The sequence below is a fragment of the Glandiceps talaboti genome, chromosome 15 (assembly GCF_964340395.1).
Source record: "Glandiceps talaboti chromosome 15, keGlaTala1.1, whole genome shotgun sequence".
In the NCBI taxonomy this organism is placed as follows: Eukaryota; Metazoa; Hemichordata; class Enteropneusta; family Spengelidae; genus Glandiceps; species Glandiceps talaboti.
Window position 1 is genome coordinate 548,993 of NC_135563.1, and position 16,008 is coordinate 565,000.

The 16,008-nt window shown below is 33.3% G+C and overlaps 1 protein-coding gene across 8 annotated transcripts in view; it reads left to right on the forward strand.

Moving 5' to 3' along the window:
• The window catches only part of LOC144446976 (uncharacterized), a 334,721-nt gene that overhangs the window by 201,977 nt on the left and 116,736 nt on the right, over positions 1-16,008 (forward strand). For all 8 annotated transcript variants that reach the window (XM_078136846.1, XM_078136848.1, XM_078136850.1 and 5 more), the window contains 2 exons: positions 665-784; positions 8,608-8,682. In XM_078136846.1, coding sequence (XP_077992972.1) covers positions 665-784; positions 8,608-8,682 — 195 coding nt within the window. The remainder of the gene's footprint in view (positions 1-664; positions 785-8,607; positions 8,683-16,008) is intronic.

Consider the following 16,008-nt stretch of genomic DNA (forward strand, 5'->3'; position numbering starts at 1 on the left):
AGTGCACTGTGTAACATAACAAACTGTATTTAATAACATAGTGCACTGTGTAACATAACAAACTGTATTTAATAACATAGTGCACTGTGTAACATAACAAACTGTATTTAATAACATAGTGCACTGTGTAACATAACAAACTGTATTTAATAACATAGTGCACTGTGTAACATAACAAACTGTATTTAATAACATAGTGCACTGTGTAACATAACATAAGCTGTGTGTTTTTTGTTAAAAGTTTTTTATCAATTTTTTGTTTTGAATTTTTTAAACTGCACATCTTGTAGTAATGATAAGTTTTCCAGCACCAAATGTATTAAATGGCTAAAAGTAATAACTCAATCAAATCAAATCAAATCAAATGAACAGTGTGTTGAGAGAAAAGGGTCAGGAGAAAAGAACACTTGTCTAGCCATGACCTGTCAAGTTGGTTTGTAATCTAGAACAACTTCTGTTTTATTTTTATTTTTTCAGTAACCTTAAAAAAGTGGAACTATAAATTAACTAGCATTCTGGTACACATGGCATTTAGGCATTTTCTGTCAACATACAAGTTTCAAACATTGGTACCACTCTGAAAGCTTTTTCCATGGAAGGAATAATTATCTCGCTGTTTGAATAGTTGTATTGATTTATTTGTTTGGTTTCTATGGCAATACAGAAAGTCACTGCCCTTGAGAAGGAAAAATCCAAGTTACAAGAAAAGTTAGACCATCTGTTTGATGAACACAAAGCCATGGCTTCAACAGAGGAAGACGAGAAGGAGCCAAGACTTATTGAGGTAAAATAAACATTTCATGTTCGCAACTTAATTTCTTCCTCTACCAATACCTTTACTTTCACGTAATAGTAATCTAGTAAATGTCAGACCAGTACTTAAATGTCAGACCAATACTTTAATTTCACCTATCAAGTAAATGTCAGACCAATACTTTAATTTCACCTAATAGTAATCAAGTAAATGTCAGACCAATACTTTAATTTCACCTAATAGTAATCAAGTAAATGTCAGACCAATACTTTAATTTCACCTAATAGTAATCAAGTAAATGTCAGACCAATACTTTAATTTCACCTAATAGTAATCTAGTAAATGTCAGACCAATACTTTAATTTCACCTAATAGTAATCAAGTAAATGTCAGACCAGTACTTTAATTTCACCTAATAGTAATCAAGTAAATGTCAGACCAATACTTTAATTTCACCTAATAGTAATCAAGTAAATGTCAGACCAATACTTTAATTTCACCTAATAGTAATCAAGTAAATGTCAGACCAATACTTTAATTTCACCTAATAGTAATCAAGTAAATGTCAGACCAATACTTTAATTTCACCTAATAGTAATCAAGTAAATGTCAGACCAATACTTTAATTTCACCTAATAGTAATCAAGTAAATGTCAGACCAATACTTTAATTTCACCTAATAGTAATCAAGTAAATGTCAGACCAATACTTTAATTTCACCTAATAGTAATCTAGTAAATGTCAGACCAATACTTTAATTTCACCTAATAGTAATCAAGTAAATGTCAGACCAATACTTTAATTTCACCTAATAGTAATCAAGTAAATGTCAGACCAGTACTTTAATTTCACCTAATAGTAATCAAGTAAATGTCAGACCAGTACTTTAATTTCACCTAATAGTAATCTAGTAAATGTCATACCAATACTTTAATTTCACCTAATAGTAATCAAGTAAATGTCAGACCAATACTTTAATTTCACCTAATAGTAATCAAGTAAATGTCAGACCAGTACTTTAATTTCACCTAATAGTAATCAAGTAAATGTCAGACCAATACTTTAATTTCACCTAATAGTAATCTAGTAAATGTCAGACCAATACTTTAATTTCACCTAATAGTAATCTAGTAAATGTCAGACCAATACTTTAATTTCACCTAATAGTAATCAAGTAAATGTCAGACCAGTACTTTAATTTCACCTAATAGTAATCAAGTAAATGTCAGACCAATACTTTAATTTCACCTAATAGTAATCAAGTAAATGTCAGACCAATACTTTAATTTCACCTAATAGTAATCTACTAAATGTCAGACCAATACTTTAATTTCACCTAATAGTAATCAAGTAAATGTCAGACCAATACTTTAATTTCACCTAATAGTAATCTAGTAAATGTCAGACCAATACTTTAATTTCACCTAATAGTAATCAAGTAAATGTCAGACCAGTACTTTAATTTCACCTAATAGTAATCTAGTAAATGTCATACCAATACTTTAATTTCACCTAATAGTAATCAAGTAAATGTCAGACCAATACTTTAATTTCACCTAATAGTAATCTAGTAAATGTCAGACCAGTACTTTAATTTCACCTAATAGTAATCAAGTAAATGTCAGACCAATACTTTAATTTCACCTAATAGTAATCTAGTAAATGTCAGACCAATACTTTAATTTCACCTAATAGTAATCTAGTAAATGTCAGACCAATACTTTAATTTCACCTAATAGTAATCAAGTAAATGTCAGACCAATACTTTAATTTCACCTAATAGTAATCTAGTAAATGTCAGACCAATACTTTAATTTCACCTAATAGTAATCAAGTAAATGTCAGACCAATACTTTAATTTCACCTAATAGTAATCTAGTAAATGTCAGACCAATACTTTAATTTCACCTAATAGTAATCAAGTAAATGTCAGACCAATACTTTAATTTCACCTAATAGTAATCAAGTAAATGTCAGACCAATACTTTACTTTCACCTAATAGTAATCTAGTAAATGTCAGACCAATACTTTAATTTCACCTAATAGTAATCTAGTAAATGTCAGACCAATACTTTAATTTCACCTAATAGTAATCTAGTAAATGTCAGACCAATACTTTAATTTCACCTAATAGTAATCAAGTAAATGTCAGACCAATACTTTAATTTCACCTAATAGTAATCTAGTAAATGTCAGACCAATACTTTAATTTCACCTAATAGTAATCAAGTAAATGTCAGACCAATACTTTAATTTCACCTAATAGTAATCTAGTAAATGTCAGACCAATACTTTAATTTCACCTAATAGTAATCTAGTAAATGTCAGACCAATACTTTAATTTCACCTAATAGTAATCAAGTAAATGTCAGACCAATACTTTAATTTCACCTAATAGTAATCAAGTAAATGTCAGACCAATACTTTACTTTCACCTAATAGTAATCAAGTAAATGTCAGACCAATACTTTAATTTCACCTAATAGTAATCTAGTAAATGTCAGACCAATACTTTAATTTCACCTAATAGTAATCTACTAAATGTCAGACCAATACCTTTACTTTCACCTAATAGTAATCTAGTAAATGTCATACCAATACTTTAATTTCACCTAATAGTAATCAAGTAAATGTCAGACCAATACTTTAATTTCACCTAATAGTAATCTAGTAAATGTCATACCAATACTTTAATTTCACCTAATAGTAATCTAGTAAATGTCATACCAATACTTTAATTTCACCTAATAGTAATCATGTAAATGTCAGACCAATACTTTACTTTCACCTAATAGTAATCTAGTAAATGTCAGACCAATACTTTAATTTCACCTAATAGTAATCAAGTAAATGTCAGACCAATACTTTAATTTCACCTAATAGTAATCTAGTAAATGTCAGACCAATACTTTACTTTCACCTAATAGTAATCTAGTAAATGTCATACCAATACTTTAATTTCACCTAATAGTAATCTAGTAAATGTCAGACCAATACTTTAATTTCACCTAATAGTAATCTAGTAAATGTCAGACCAATACTTTAATTTCACCTAATAGTAATCTAGTAAATGTCAGACCAATACTTTACTTTCACCTAATAGTAATCTAGTAAATGTCAGACCAATACTTTAATTTCACCTAATAGTAATCAAGTAAATGTCAGACCAATACTTTACTTTCACCTAATAGTAATCAAGTAAATGTCAGACCAATACTTTACTTTCACCTAATAGTAATCAAGTAAATGTCAGACCAATACTTTACTTTCACCTAATAGTAATCAAGTAAATGTCAGACCAATACTTTAATTTCACCTAATAGTAATCAAGTAAATGTCAGACCAATACTTTAATTTCACCTAATAGTAATCAAGTAAATGTCAGACCAATACTTTAATTTCACCTAATAGTAATCTAGTAAATGTCAGACCAATACTTTAATTTCACCTAATAGTAATCAAGTAAATGTCAGACCAATACTTTAATTTCACCTAATAGTAATCTAGTAAATGTCAGACCAATACTTTACTTTCACCTAATAGTAATCTAGTAAATGTCAGACCAATACTTTACTTTCACCTAATAGTAATCTAGTAAATGTCAGACCAATACTTTACTTTCACCTAATAGTAATCAAGTAAATGTCAGACCAATACTTTAATTTCACCTAATAGTAATCTAGTAAATGTCAGACCAATACTTTACTTTCACCTAATAGTAATCTAGTAAATGTCAGACCAATACTTTAATTTCACCTAATAGTAATCAAGTAAATGTCAGACCAATACTTTAATTTCACCTAATAGTAATCTAGTAAATGTCAGACCAATACTTTACTTTCACCTAATAGTAATCTAGTAAATGTCAGACCAATACTTTAATTTCACCTAATAGTAATCAAGTAAATGTCATACCAATACTTTAATTTCACCTAATAGTAATCAAGTAAATGTCAGACCAATACTTTAATTTCACCTAATAGTAATCTAGTAAATGTCAGACCAATACTTTAATTTCACCTAATAGTAATCTAGTAAATGTCAGACCAATACTTTAATTCTCTTAAGGATGAAATGGATGACTTCAAACTTCAAAAACAAAACAACTTTGACTGGTATTTTACTGTTATCCATATATTCCATTAGTAGTCTCACTCAGAACGTTCCTCATTAGATGCAAATATTCATTTGTCAAAAGCATTTTCATGACTGTCAATGACAAAGAATTAGTCAATCACAGTCATTGATGATAAAACAATTATATTTTTAGCACAACTGAACTGATAAGGTTCAGTACTGCTATAGGCATGACAATGTGTATGTCTGTCTGTCTGTCTGTCTGTGTGGATATGTGTGTATGTGTGTTAACAACTTAAAGTCAAAAACCACCAGACCGATTGCCATGATGTTGGTGGGTATATTAGCTTGGGTGTCTAGTTGGGAAATTGCAAATCAAAATGATCTTACAACCGGTCTGTGATTTGGGTAAAAAAAAAGTTATTTTTGGTCAAAACACTTGGCAGATCGGTCTTAAAGTTGGTTGGAACTTTCTCAGTGTTTAGATTAAGAATTGTTCATGACATGAACAATGATCATGGAAATTAGGTGTGAAAATGTGTCTTTTTTGGTAAAAAAATGTTTAATTCCAAAACTACTAAGCAGATTGGACTGAAATTTGGTTGGAACGTTCTTCAGGATATGTATATTAAGAATTGTTCATGACATGATGATGCAATCAATGATATGCAAATTAGGGCTACAAATGTGGTTTTTTGGTCAAAAATCTATAATTTCAAAATAATTGAGTAGATTGGGTTGAAATTTGATAGGAATGTTTAGTGGTGTTTAGATTAAGAATTATTCATAACATGATGATCCCATTAGTGATGTGCAAATTAGGTCTACAAATGTGTCTTTTTGGTGAAAAATGTATAATTCCAAAACTACCTAGCAGATTGGGCTGAAATTTAAGAGGGATGCATCTGTGGGTGTATAGATGAAGACATATTAAGCATATAATGATCTCATCAGTAATATGCAAATTAGGGGTAAAAAGGTGAATTTTGGTCAAATATTTTGGTCACAATGTACTTGGTCAAAGAGACTGAAACTTGGTGAGATGTTTCTAGAAGTGTTATTCTGTAGATTTTCTTCAAAGTATTTTCACACATTTGGCCCTAGCAACCATGACCATGCCCTTAGCAACAATCGAATGGCAGTATATTTATCTCAAATAACATCACCTGGTAGGCAAGTAAGTAAACATTCAAAAGATGTATGCAAATATCCCAAGCAACAATACCATGCCCATAGCAACAGCCAAATGGCCGTGTATTTCACAAAGATAACAACAGGGCTTAATAGACAATTGAACAAACATTCAAAAAATGTATGTAAATTTGCTTATCAACAAGCCCATAGCAACAACGAAATAATCACGTATATTGCAAAAATAACAGGAATTGAAAGACAAATGAATAAACATTCAATAAATGTATGCAAATGTGCTAGCAACAAGACCATGCCCATAGCAACAGCCAAATGATCACATATATTGCGAAGATAACAAGGATTAATAGACAATTGAATAAACATTCAAAAAATGTCTGTAAATTTGCCTAGCAACAAGACTACGCCCATAGCAACAGTCAAATAATCATGTATATTGCAAAGATAACAGGAATTGAAAGACATGAATAAACATTCAATAAATGTATGCAAATGTGCCAAGCAACAAGACCCCGCCCATAGCAACAGCCAAATGATCACGTAGATAATATCAGGAATTCATACACAAGTGAACAAAAACATTCAAAAATGTATGCAAATATATCTAGCAACATGACCACGCCCATAGCAACAGCCAAATGATCACATATATTGCGAAGATAACAAGGATTAATAGACAATTGAATAAACATTCAAAAAATGTCTGTAAATTTGCCTAGCAACAAGACTACGCCCATAGCAACAGTCAAATAATCATGTATATTGCAAAGATAACAGGAATTGAAAGACATGAATAAACATTCAATAAATGTATGCAAATGTGCCAAGGAACAAGACCCGCCCATAGCAACAGCCAAATGATCACAAAGATAATATTAGGAATTCATACACAAGTGAACAAAAACATTCAAAAATGTATGTAAATATATCTAGCAACATGACCACACCCATAGCAACAGCCAAAAGATTGCGTATATCACAAAGATAGCAACATGTTAAACACTGTACAGTTGTGCTACAATGCCATTGGCGGTATTTCTCTGTTTACAAAGACACTAATTTGGCTTTTGCATGGTATGATACATCCATATTGACACCATACGTCTGTGATCTTTGCATGGTATAATACATCCATATTGACACCATACGTGTGTGATCTTTGCATGGTATAATACATCCATATTGACACCATATGTCTGTGATCTTTGCATGGTATAATACATCCATATTGACACCATACGTCTGTGATCTTTGCATGGTATAATACATCCATATTGACACCATACGTCTGTGATCTTTGCATGGTATAATACATCCATATTGACACCATACATGTACGTCTGTGATCTTTGCATGGTATAATACATCCATATTGACACCATACGTCTGTGATCTTTGCATGGTATAATACATCCATATTGACACCATACGTCTGTGATCTTTGCATGGTATAATACATCCATATTGACACCATACGTCTGTGATCTTTGCATGGTATAATACATCCATATTGACACCATACGTGTGTGATCTTTGCATGGTATAATACATCCATATTGACACCATACGTCTGTGATCTTTGCATGGTATAATACATCCATATTGACACCATACGTCTGTGATCTTTGCATGGTATAATACATCCATATTGACACCATACGTCTGTGATCTTTGCATGGTATAATACATCCATATTGACACCATACGTGTGTGATCTTTGCATGGTATAATACATCCATATTGACACCATACGTGTGTGATCTTTGCATGGTATAATACATCCATATTGACACCATACGTCTGTGATCTTTGCATGGTATAATACATCCATATTGACACCATACGTCTGTGATCTTTGCATGGTATAATACATCCATATTGACACCATACGTGTGTGATCTTTGCATGGTATAATACATCCATATTGACACCATACGTCTGTGATCTTTGCATGGTATAATACATCCATATTGACACCATACGTGTGTGATCTTTGCATGGTATAATACATCCATATTGACACCATACGTCTGTGATCTTTGCATGGTATAATACATCCATATTGACACCATACGTCTGTGATCTTTGCATGGTATAATACATCCATATTGACACCATACGTCTGTGATCTTTGCATGGTATAAATTATAATACATCCATATTGACACCATACGTCTGTGATCTTTGCATGGTATAATACATCCATATTGACACCATACGTGTGTGATCTTTGCATGGTATAATACATCCATATTGACACCATACGTGTGTGATCTTTGCATGGTATAATACATCCATATTGACACCATACGTCTGTGATCTTTGCATGGTATAATACATCCATATTGACACCATACGTCTGTGATCTTTGCATGGTATAAATTATAATACATCCATATTGACACCATACATGTACGTCTGTGATCTTTGCATGGTATAATACATCCATATTGACACCATACATGTACGTCTGTGATCTTTGCATGGTATAATACATCCATATTGACACCATACGTCTGTGATCTTTGCATGGTATAATACATCCATATTGACACCATACGTCTGTGATCTTTGCATGGTATAATACATCCATATTGACACCATACGTCTGTGATCTTTGCAGCTAAAATCGAAAATGACATTGGATGAACTACAACACCTTAAAGATAAAGTAGGACAAATCCAAGCAGCTGAAATGGTAGGTATATTGAATGCAACTATATTATTACCATGTTTGTGTCCTGTATTAAATCAAAGTTCATTTACATCAAACTACATGTAGTGTCAAATGTCATCCATTGACCAATAGCTAATACCCCTGTCTCTAGTTACCATTCCTAACACATGACTCAAATGGTGGAATTTTGTAATGATTGCCTATAATAAGTTTTCCAGTTATCCATGCGCGATCCTGTCAGGTTTGGAGAAATTCTGACATTTTGTTTCTGAGATAAGGACCCATCTGTAAAATTGCCCAATGACTGGGACATGGACCTGAGACAAAACTAGACTTCCTGTGCATCACAAGTTGATTTACAAATACCCAGAGTTATCATCAGTGCATAATGAAACCAAGTCACAATAATTTGTACCCCCAAATACATTTTAGCACAACTGACTGAGATTCAATGTGCTATAGGCATGGTGAAATTGTGTGTGTAAACGACTTAAAGTCAAAAACCACCAGACCAATTGCCTTGGTATTAGGAGGGGACATTACTTAGGCAAGTAGATGGAAAATTGTTCAAATGAAAATGATCGAGTCAGAGGTGTGCATTTTGAGTCAAAAAATGTGATTTTTGGTAAAAAAACTGACACTCCAAAAGAGCCAGCAGATTGGCCAGAAGTTATGTATTATTTAAAGCCTTTAAGTAATCACTTATTGTACTAAGGATTGGAACCAAGATATTAATGGTTCCCATCCCCTTCATATATTCCATATCCTTTTCCACTTTATGATTTTTCCTCCCAAACCTTTAAATAAGCTTTCCCTAATCCATTCATTATTGTACCCCATACCTTATTCCAATAACTAACACTTAAAGAAGACACAGAGGGTTATTGCCATACAAACTTAAGTATACTTCGTACTTCATCCCAATACTCCACCAACACTCCACCAACAGCGGCATCAACTGCAAATTTTAACACTCTGCTGATGTCATCATTGTATTTCCAACATGGTCAAAAAAGTAGTGTCTGGTACCAAATAACAGATCCAGGTGAAACTCTGCTGATGCATGCATTGCTCAGTCCATTGTGTTCCAACTCAAAACAACTCACTGTTCCCTGTCCTACAACCAAAGTAAATAAACTAAATCCAACTCAAAACCTTATCACTAATTCCAGGAGTATGCAAGCATTTTGATTAGTCTTCAGTAAGGTCCCCTGTCAAACAATTTTGCAAAATCAAGGTGCATAAATATCAATTAGTGATGGGTGATCCTTGTCAACAGATTTGATCACGTGCTTCAATAATAAAAGAGTGCCAATTACTGAATGTGAATGAGCTCTCCTGAAATCATGTTGATAGTCCCTGATAATATTAATTGTCGGCAATCTCATCGCTCATAAGCTTTTTAGCACAACTGAACTGACCTGAGGTTCAGTAGTGCTATAGGGATCGCCCAACGTCTTTCTGTGTGTGTATGTGTGTGTGTGTGTGTGTGTGTGTGTGTGTGTGTGTGTGTGTGTGTGTGTGTGTGTGTGTGTGTGTGTGTGTGTGTGTGTGTAAACAACTTAAAGTTAAAAACCGCTGAACCGATTGCCATGATATTTGGTGGGTCCATTACCTTGGGTGTCTAGTTGGGAAATTGTTCAAATCAAAATGATCTTACTACCGGTTTGCCATTTGGGTAAAAAAATGTGATTTTTGGTCAAAAAACTTAAACTAAAAAACTACTGGGCAGATTGGGCTGAAATTTGGGTGAAACATTTTGGTTAAATAACAACATCTTCTGGTAGGCAAGTGAGTAAACATTTAAAAAATGTATGCAAATATCCCTAGCAACCATGACCACGCCCATAGTAACAGCCAAACGGTTGTGTATTTCACAAAGAAAACAACAGGGATTAATGAATGATTAATTAATTGAATACACATTCAGAAAGTGTATGTAAATTTGCCAAGCAACAAGACCATGCCCATAGCAACAGTCAAATGATCACGTATATTGTGAAGGTAACAACAGGAATTGAAAGACAAATGAATAAACATTCAAAAAATGTATGCAAATGTGCCTAGCGACAAGACCATGCCCATAGCAACAGTCAAATAGTCACATATATTGCAAAGATAACAACGGGGATTAATAGACAATTGAATAGACATTCAAAAGAGGTATGTAAATTTGCCTAGCAACATGACCACGCCCATAGCAACAACCAAACTATCACACATATCGCAAAGATAACAAACAGGAATTGGAAGACAATTGAGTAAACATTAACAAATGTATGCAAATGTGCCTAGCAACAAGATTACGCCCATAGCAACAGCTAAATGATCAGATATTGCGAAAATAACAACGGGAATTAATAGTCAATTGAATAAATATTCAAAAAATGTATGTAAATTTGCCTAGCAACAAGACCACGCCCATGGCAACAGCCAAATGATCACGTACATTGCAAAGATAATATCAGGAATTCATACACAGGTGAACAAAAACATTCAAAAATGTATGCAAATATATCTAACAACATGACCACGCCCATAGCAACAGCCAAATGATTGCATATATCGCAAAGATTGGATAGGCAACTGGATTCAGCAAATGAACACCTATTGTTAGCATGGACTAGCATATGGATAAACATTTTTAAAAACTGTATAGTTCAATAGTTGTGCTACAACGCAATTGGCGGTATATTTACAAATGGCTTGCAGATTGGTGACATCAAGAAATCACTGGCGATGATTACAACATAATTTGTAAGTATCACTTGTATGTCTACACCCACTTTCTGCCTTATACTAACCATGAAGCTGTAACACACCAATACTAGCTGGTTGAGCTCTTGGTTTGTGATGTTTCATATTCCAAGTATCTCCCTTGTAGATTAAAGTCTGTTGAACACTAATTGTTCAACTTATGAAATAAGTTCCAAGATCCACTTTCTGCATACAGATGCATAATTATACATACAGGTATTTTTGCATTAGGAGTTTAAATGGACATATCACTCTCTATGCGAGTATAGGTATGTCTTATTTTATCCAATAGAGAAATTTTTTTCATCATCATTACATCATATTCTGCCAGTTCATTTACATCACCCTTTGTGCCCTTTGCTCGTTGCAATTATATATTTTAATTTTTTTCTTTTAAATATTTCAAACCAATAAGTCATGTGGGATTGCAAACTGAGAATAAGAGAAAATCAGCAAAAATACACTAGTCTTTGAAATTGTCCTTAGATCCGTCCGAGGGGCAAAGTAGATTCTCCAATTATTCATAACTCAATGTCAATAAAAATGAAGATGTGGTGGAATCACAAAACATAGAAATTCAGCACTTACAGGAGAGCTTACAGGAGAGCTGAGTTGAGCTGACTGATGATCCAAAATGCAGGCACTCCCAAAATGTATTTATCAATCAACCACCACAGTATGGGTGCCCATTATTTGCACTCTGCAATGCATCATCACCACAAGGGTGCCCACCATTGGCACTCCCCCAACACATTATCACCACATGGCTGCCCACCATTGGTACTCTCTAAATGCATTGCCACCTTATGGATGCCCACCGTTGGCACTCCGTAAGTGCATTGTCACCATAAGGGTGCCCTCCTTTGGCACTTCACCAACACATTATCATTACAAGGGTGCCTGTTATGGACTATCATCACGTCACCTCACCTCAAGTGAGTCACATTTTACAGTCACACCCAACTGATCATTATATGCATAATATGCAAGTACGGAATCTATGCTGACCAGGTGTTGTGAAAAGCTAGCCCATCATCAATGTGTGTCAACATTATACGTGGCATGCCAGATAGATTTTCAAAATCGGATAAAACAAGCAAAATCAAAATAAATCATCTGTCCACTGCTTTCAACCTAACATCTATATAACCAAAAGTCAACTTGATAATAATCATGGATTAATAGGCAAGCAAACAAACATTCACAAAATGTAAGCAAGTATGCCTAGCAATAAGACCATGCCCATAGCAACAGCCAAATACAGTTGTGCTACAACGCCACTGGCACTATTTTTAGTCCCAAACAGGCACCACCTGGAGGGGACTTATATGTTGGGTTCCGTCCATCTTTCTGTATGTGTGTGCATGTGCAACGTTCATCCTCATATCTCTGACATGCACCAACCAATTTCAATCTAACTGACACAAAAGGTAACGTACTATGTGAGACGTATGCAAGTCACTTTGTTTTGTCACTGAATCAACTATGGCCAAACAGCAGCCGTATATATTGTTAAATTTCACAATATGCATAACTTTGGATGCATAATAATGGTCAGGTCAACTCACATGCTATGGTTATCATGGTGCAAGTACAGTGGACTACACATTAGTAAATGAAGAACTACTAAAGTATATCATCCATTTCAAAGTTGAGAAACTTCATCCATCAAGTGACCATTGTCCTATCAAAACTATCGTCAAAATACCAAAATACCGACGACAAACTACTGATACCAAGGTAAACCTAAAACCTGCACATCAAAGCTACCAATGGAATGCAATGAATAAAGAAATATACAAACTATACATGAAGACAAAGGAAAGCGAGGATATTGTGACCACATTTACAAAAAATAATACAAATAACACAAGTAATGAAATGGCAACGAAATTCCAAGAGATGATACATCAAATAGCAAACATATGTTCCATAAAGAGGAAATCAAAGAAGAAGACACAACGAAGGAAAATGAATTACACAGATAGACAGTGCAACCTGAAGAAACAAGAACTGAAAACGATTGCAAATATGCTACAAAGAAACCCAACAGATGGTACACTTAGAATAATGTACTACACCAAGAAAAAAGACTTCAGGAAATATGTAAAACGAATGCAGAAAGACAAACAACAAAAAATACTATCACAAATAGAGCTTGCAGATGAAAACGAACATGTACAAGATTTCTGGCAGAAGATAAATTCTATCACAAATACCAAAGAAAACAACAAATTGAAAGAAATCCCGCACACTATATGGACTAAACACTTCCAACAAATTGGCAAAAATAACACTACCACACCGGATAGAATACAAGAAATAGAAACACAACTAATACAATTAGAAAATGAAATGGAAAACAATCATGAATTAAATAAACCAATAACACTATCAGAAGTGGTACAAGTGACAAGATCAATAAAAAATAATAAAGCAAGTGGACCAGACGGCATTCCAGGAGAACTAGTAAAATACAGCAACATCAAAGTTAAACAAGCACTGACACAAGTATACAACAATGTACTAGATACAGGAATCTATCCAAAAATATGGAATACCAGCGTTATAACCCCAGTACACAAGAAAGGAGACAGGACAGACACAAACAACTACAGAGGTATTTCAGTTGGTAATGTGATAGCTAAATTATTTAGTATGATCATTAACAATAGAATATCAAACTATCTGGAAAGAAATAACATCATCCACCCAAACCAAGCAGGTTTCCGACGCAAACATAGAACTATCGACCATATTCTTACACTGCACACTATTATAAAGAAATACCATTCAAGAAATAAGAAAATCTACTGTTGCTTTGTAGACCTCAAAAAGTGTTTTGATACAATTTGGAGGAAAGCACTACTCTATAAATTACTATGTAACAACATCAACGGAAATGTATACAACATAATGAAAAACATGTACACCAATATGAACTTCATCGTGAAATTAACTGACGTGATAACAGAAAAGTTCCAAATTGATAATGGAGTTAAACAAGGCTGTCCACTAAGCCCGACATTGTTTAATATCTTTGTAAACGATTTCACTACCGGACTCGCAAACATTGAAACAAATGCACCAAAGCTTAATAACAAAACAATCAACAGCCTGTTGTATGCAGATGATATTGCAAATACAGAATGCACTGGACTACCTTCATCGATACACAACAGACTGGCGATTGCAAGTAAACACAAACAAAACACAAATAATGGTATTTAGAAAATCAGGATGCAAACAAGATACAAGACAATTCAAATGTGGCTTGGAAGAAATAAAAACTACAGAACAATACACATATCTCGGTGTAACATTCAAGACAAATGGCTCTATGAGCTCCACAGCAACCAGATTGTCAGACAAAGCCAGCAAAGCTGCAAGAATCCAGTCACAGATATATTCGACAAAGATAAACAGTACTAAGATAAAGGAAAAACTCATGAATACAACACAGCTACCTATCCTGACATATGCTGGCGAAATATGGGGTGTTCTCCAAAATCAAACAACTTGGGACAAAACAGAGACAGAAAAATTCCATCTACGTTTTTGTCGCCAAATATTAAATGTCAGCAACAGAGTGAGCAAAATAGGATGCAGAATGGAACTTGGGAGAGAACCACTGATTAGTAGAATATACTACTCAGCAATAAACTATTACAAATACCTCAAGACATTAGACAATAACAACTTAGCCTATTATGCAATGAATGACATGGAGAACAATGATTACACAGGTTCATGGCTAACTACCTTTGAACACAATATACAATTATATAACAGCAAGAATATCAACAATTTAACAAAACAAGAACTATACAACTCAATTAGACAATATTATATCAATCAATGGAATGAAAATAACAAAAGGGAAAACTCTAAGTTACGTACATACAACAACTTCAAAAATTCCCTGGAACAAGAAGAATACATTAAAGTAATGAACAATAAACAACACATCAAAACAATAGCCAAATTTAGATTAAGTTGCCATCAACTTGCCATTGAGAAGGGTAGATATACAAAACCAAAAACACCAGTAGAAGACAGACTATGTACACATTGTAAAGAAATAGAAGATGAAAGACATCATCTAATTCATTGTAAATTATATACAAAACAAAGAGAAAAAATGTTTAGTACTATCACTACCCTCAACTCAAACTTTATAAACTTAGATAGAGGAGAGCAATTTAGATATATACTACAATCAAAACATAAGGATATTATAACCGCTCTCTACATATACCTGGATGATACATGTAGTCAATAGACACACACTAGAACTACTGTATACTTTAATATTTATATTTCATAGATCATTATTAACTTTATTTTGTTTAAATACCAAATTAGAAATGTAAAATTTTCTAAACGGCTAAAATAAAGTGTTATCTTATCTTATCTTATCTTAATATGTAGTGACTCCATTCAAGTGCCTGCACCCATCTTATCAAATATGAGCTTTCTTTTAACACCTTGAGTCTTCTTTGCCAAATTTGTGTTATATTGATAACTTTTTGAATCAAACATTTCTAGTGATGATGGTATAATTATAATCATGTGGTGCATGTGCATGTC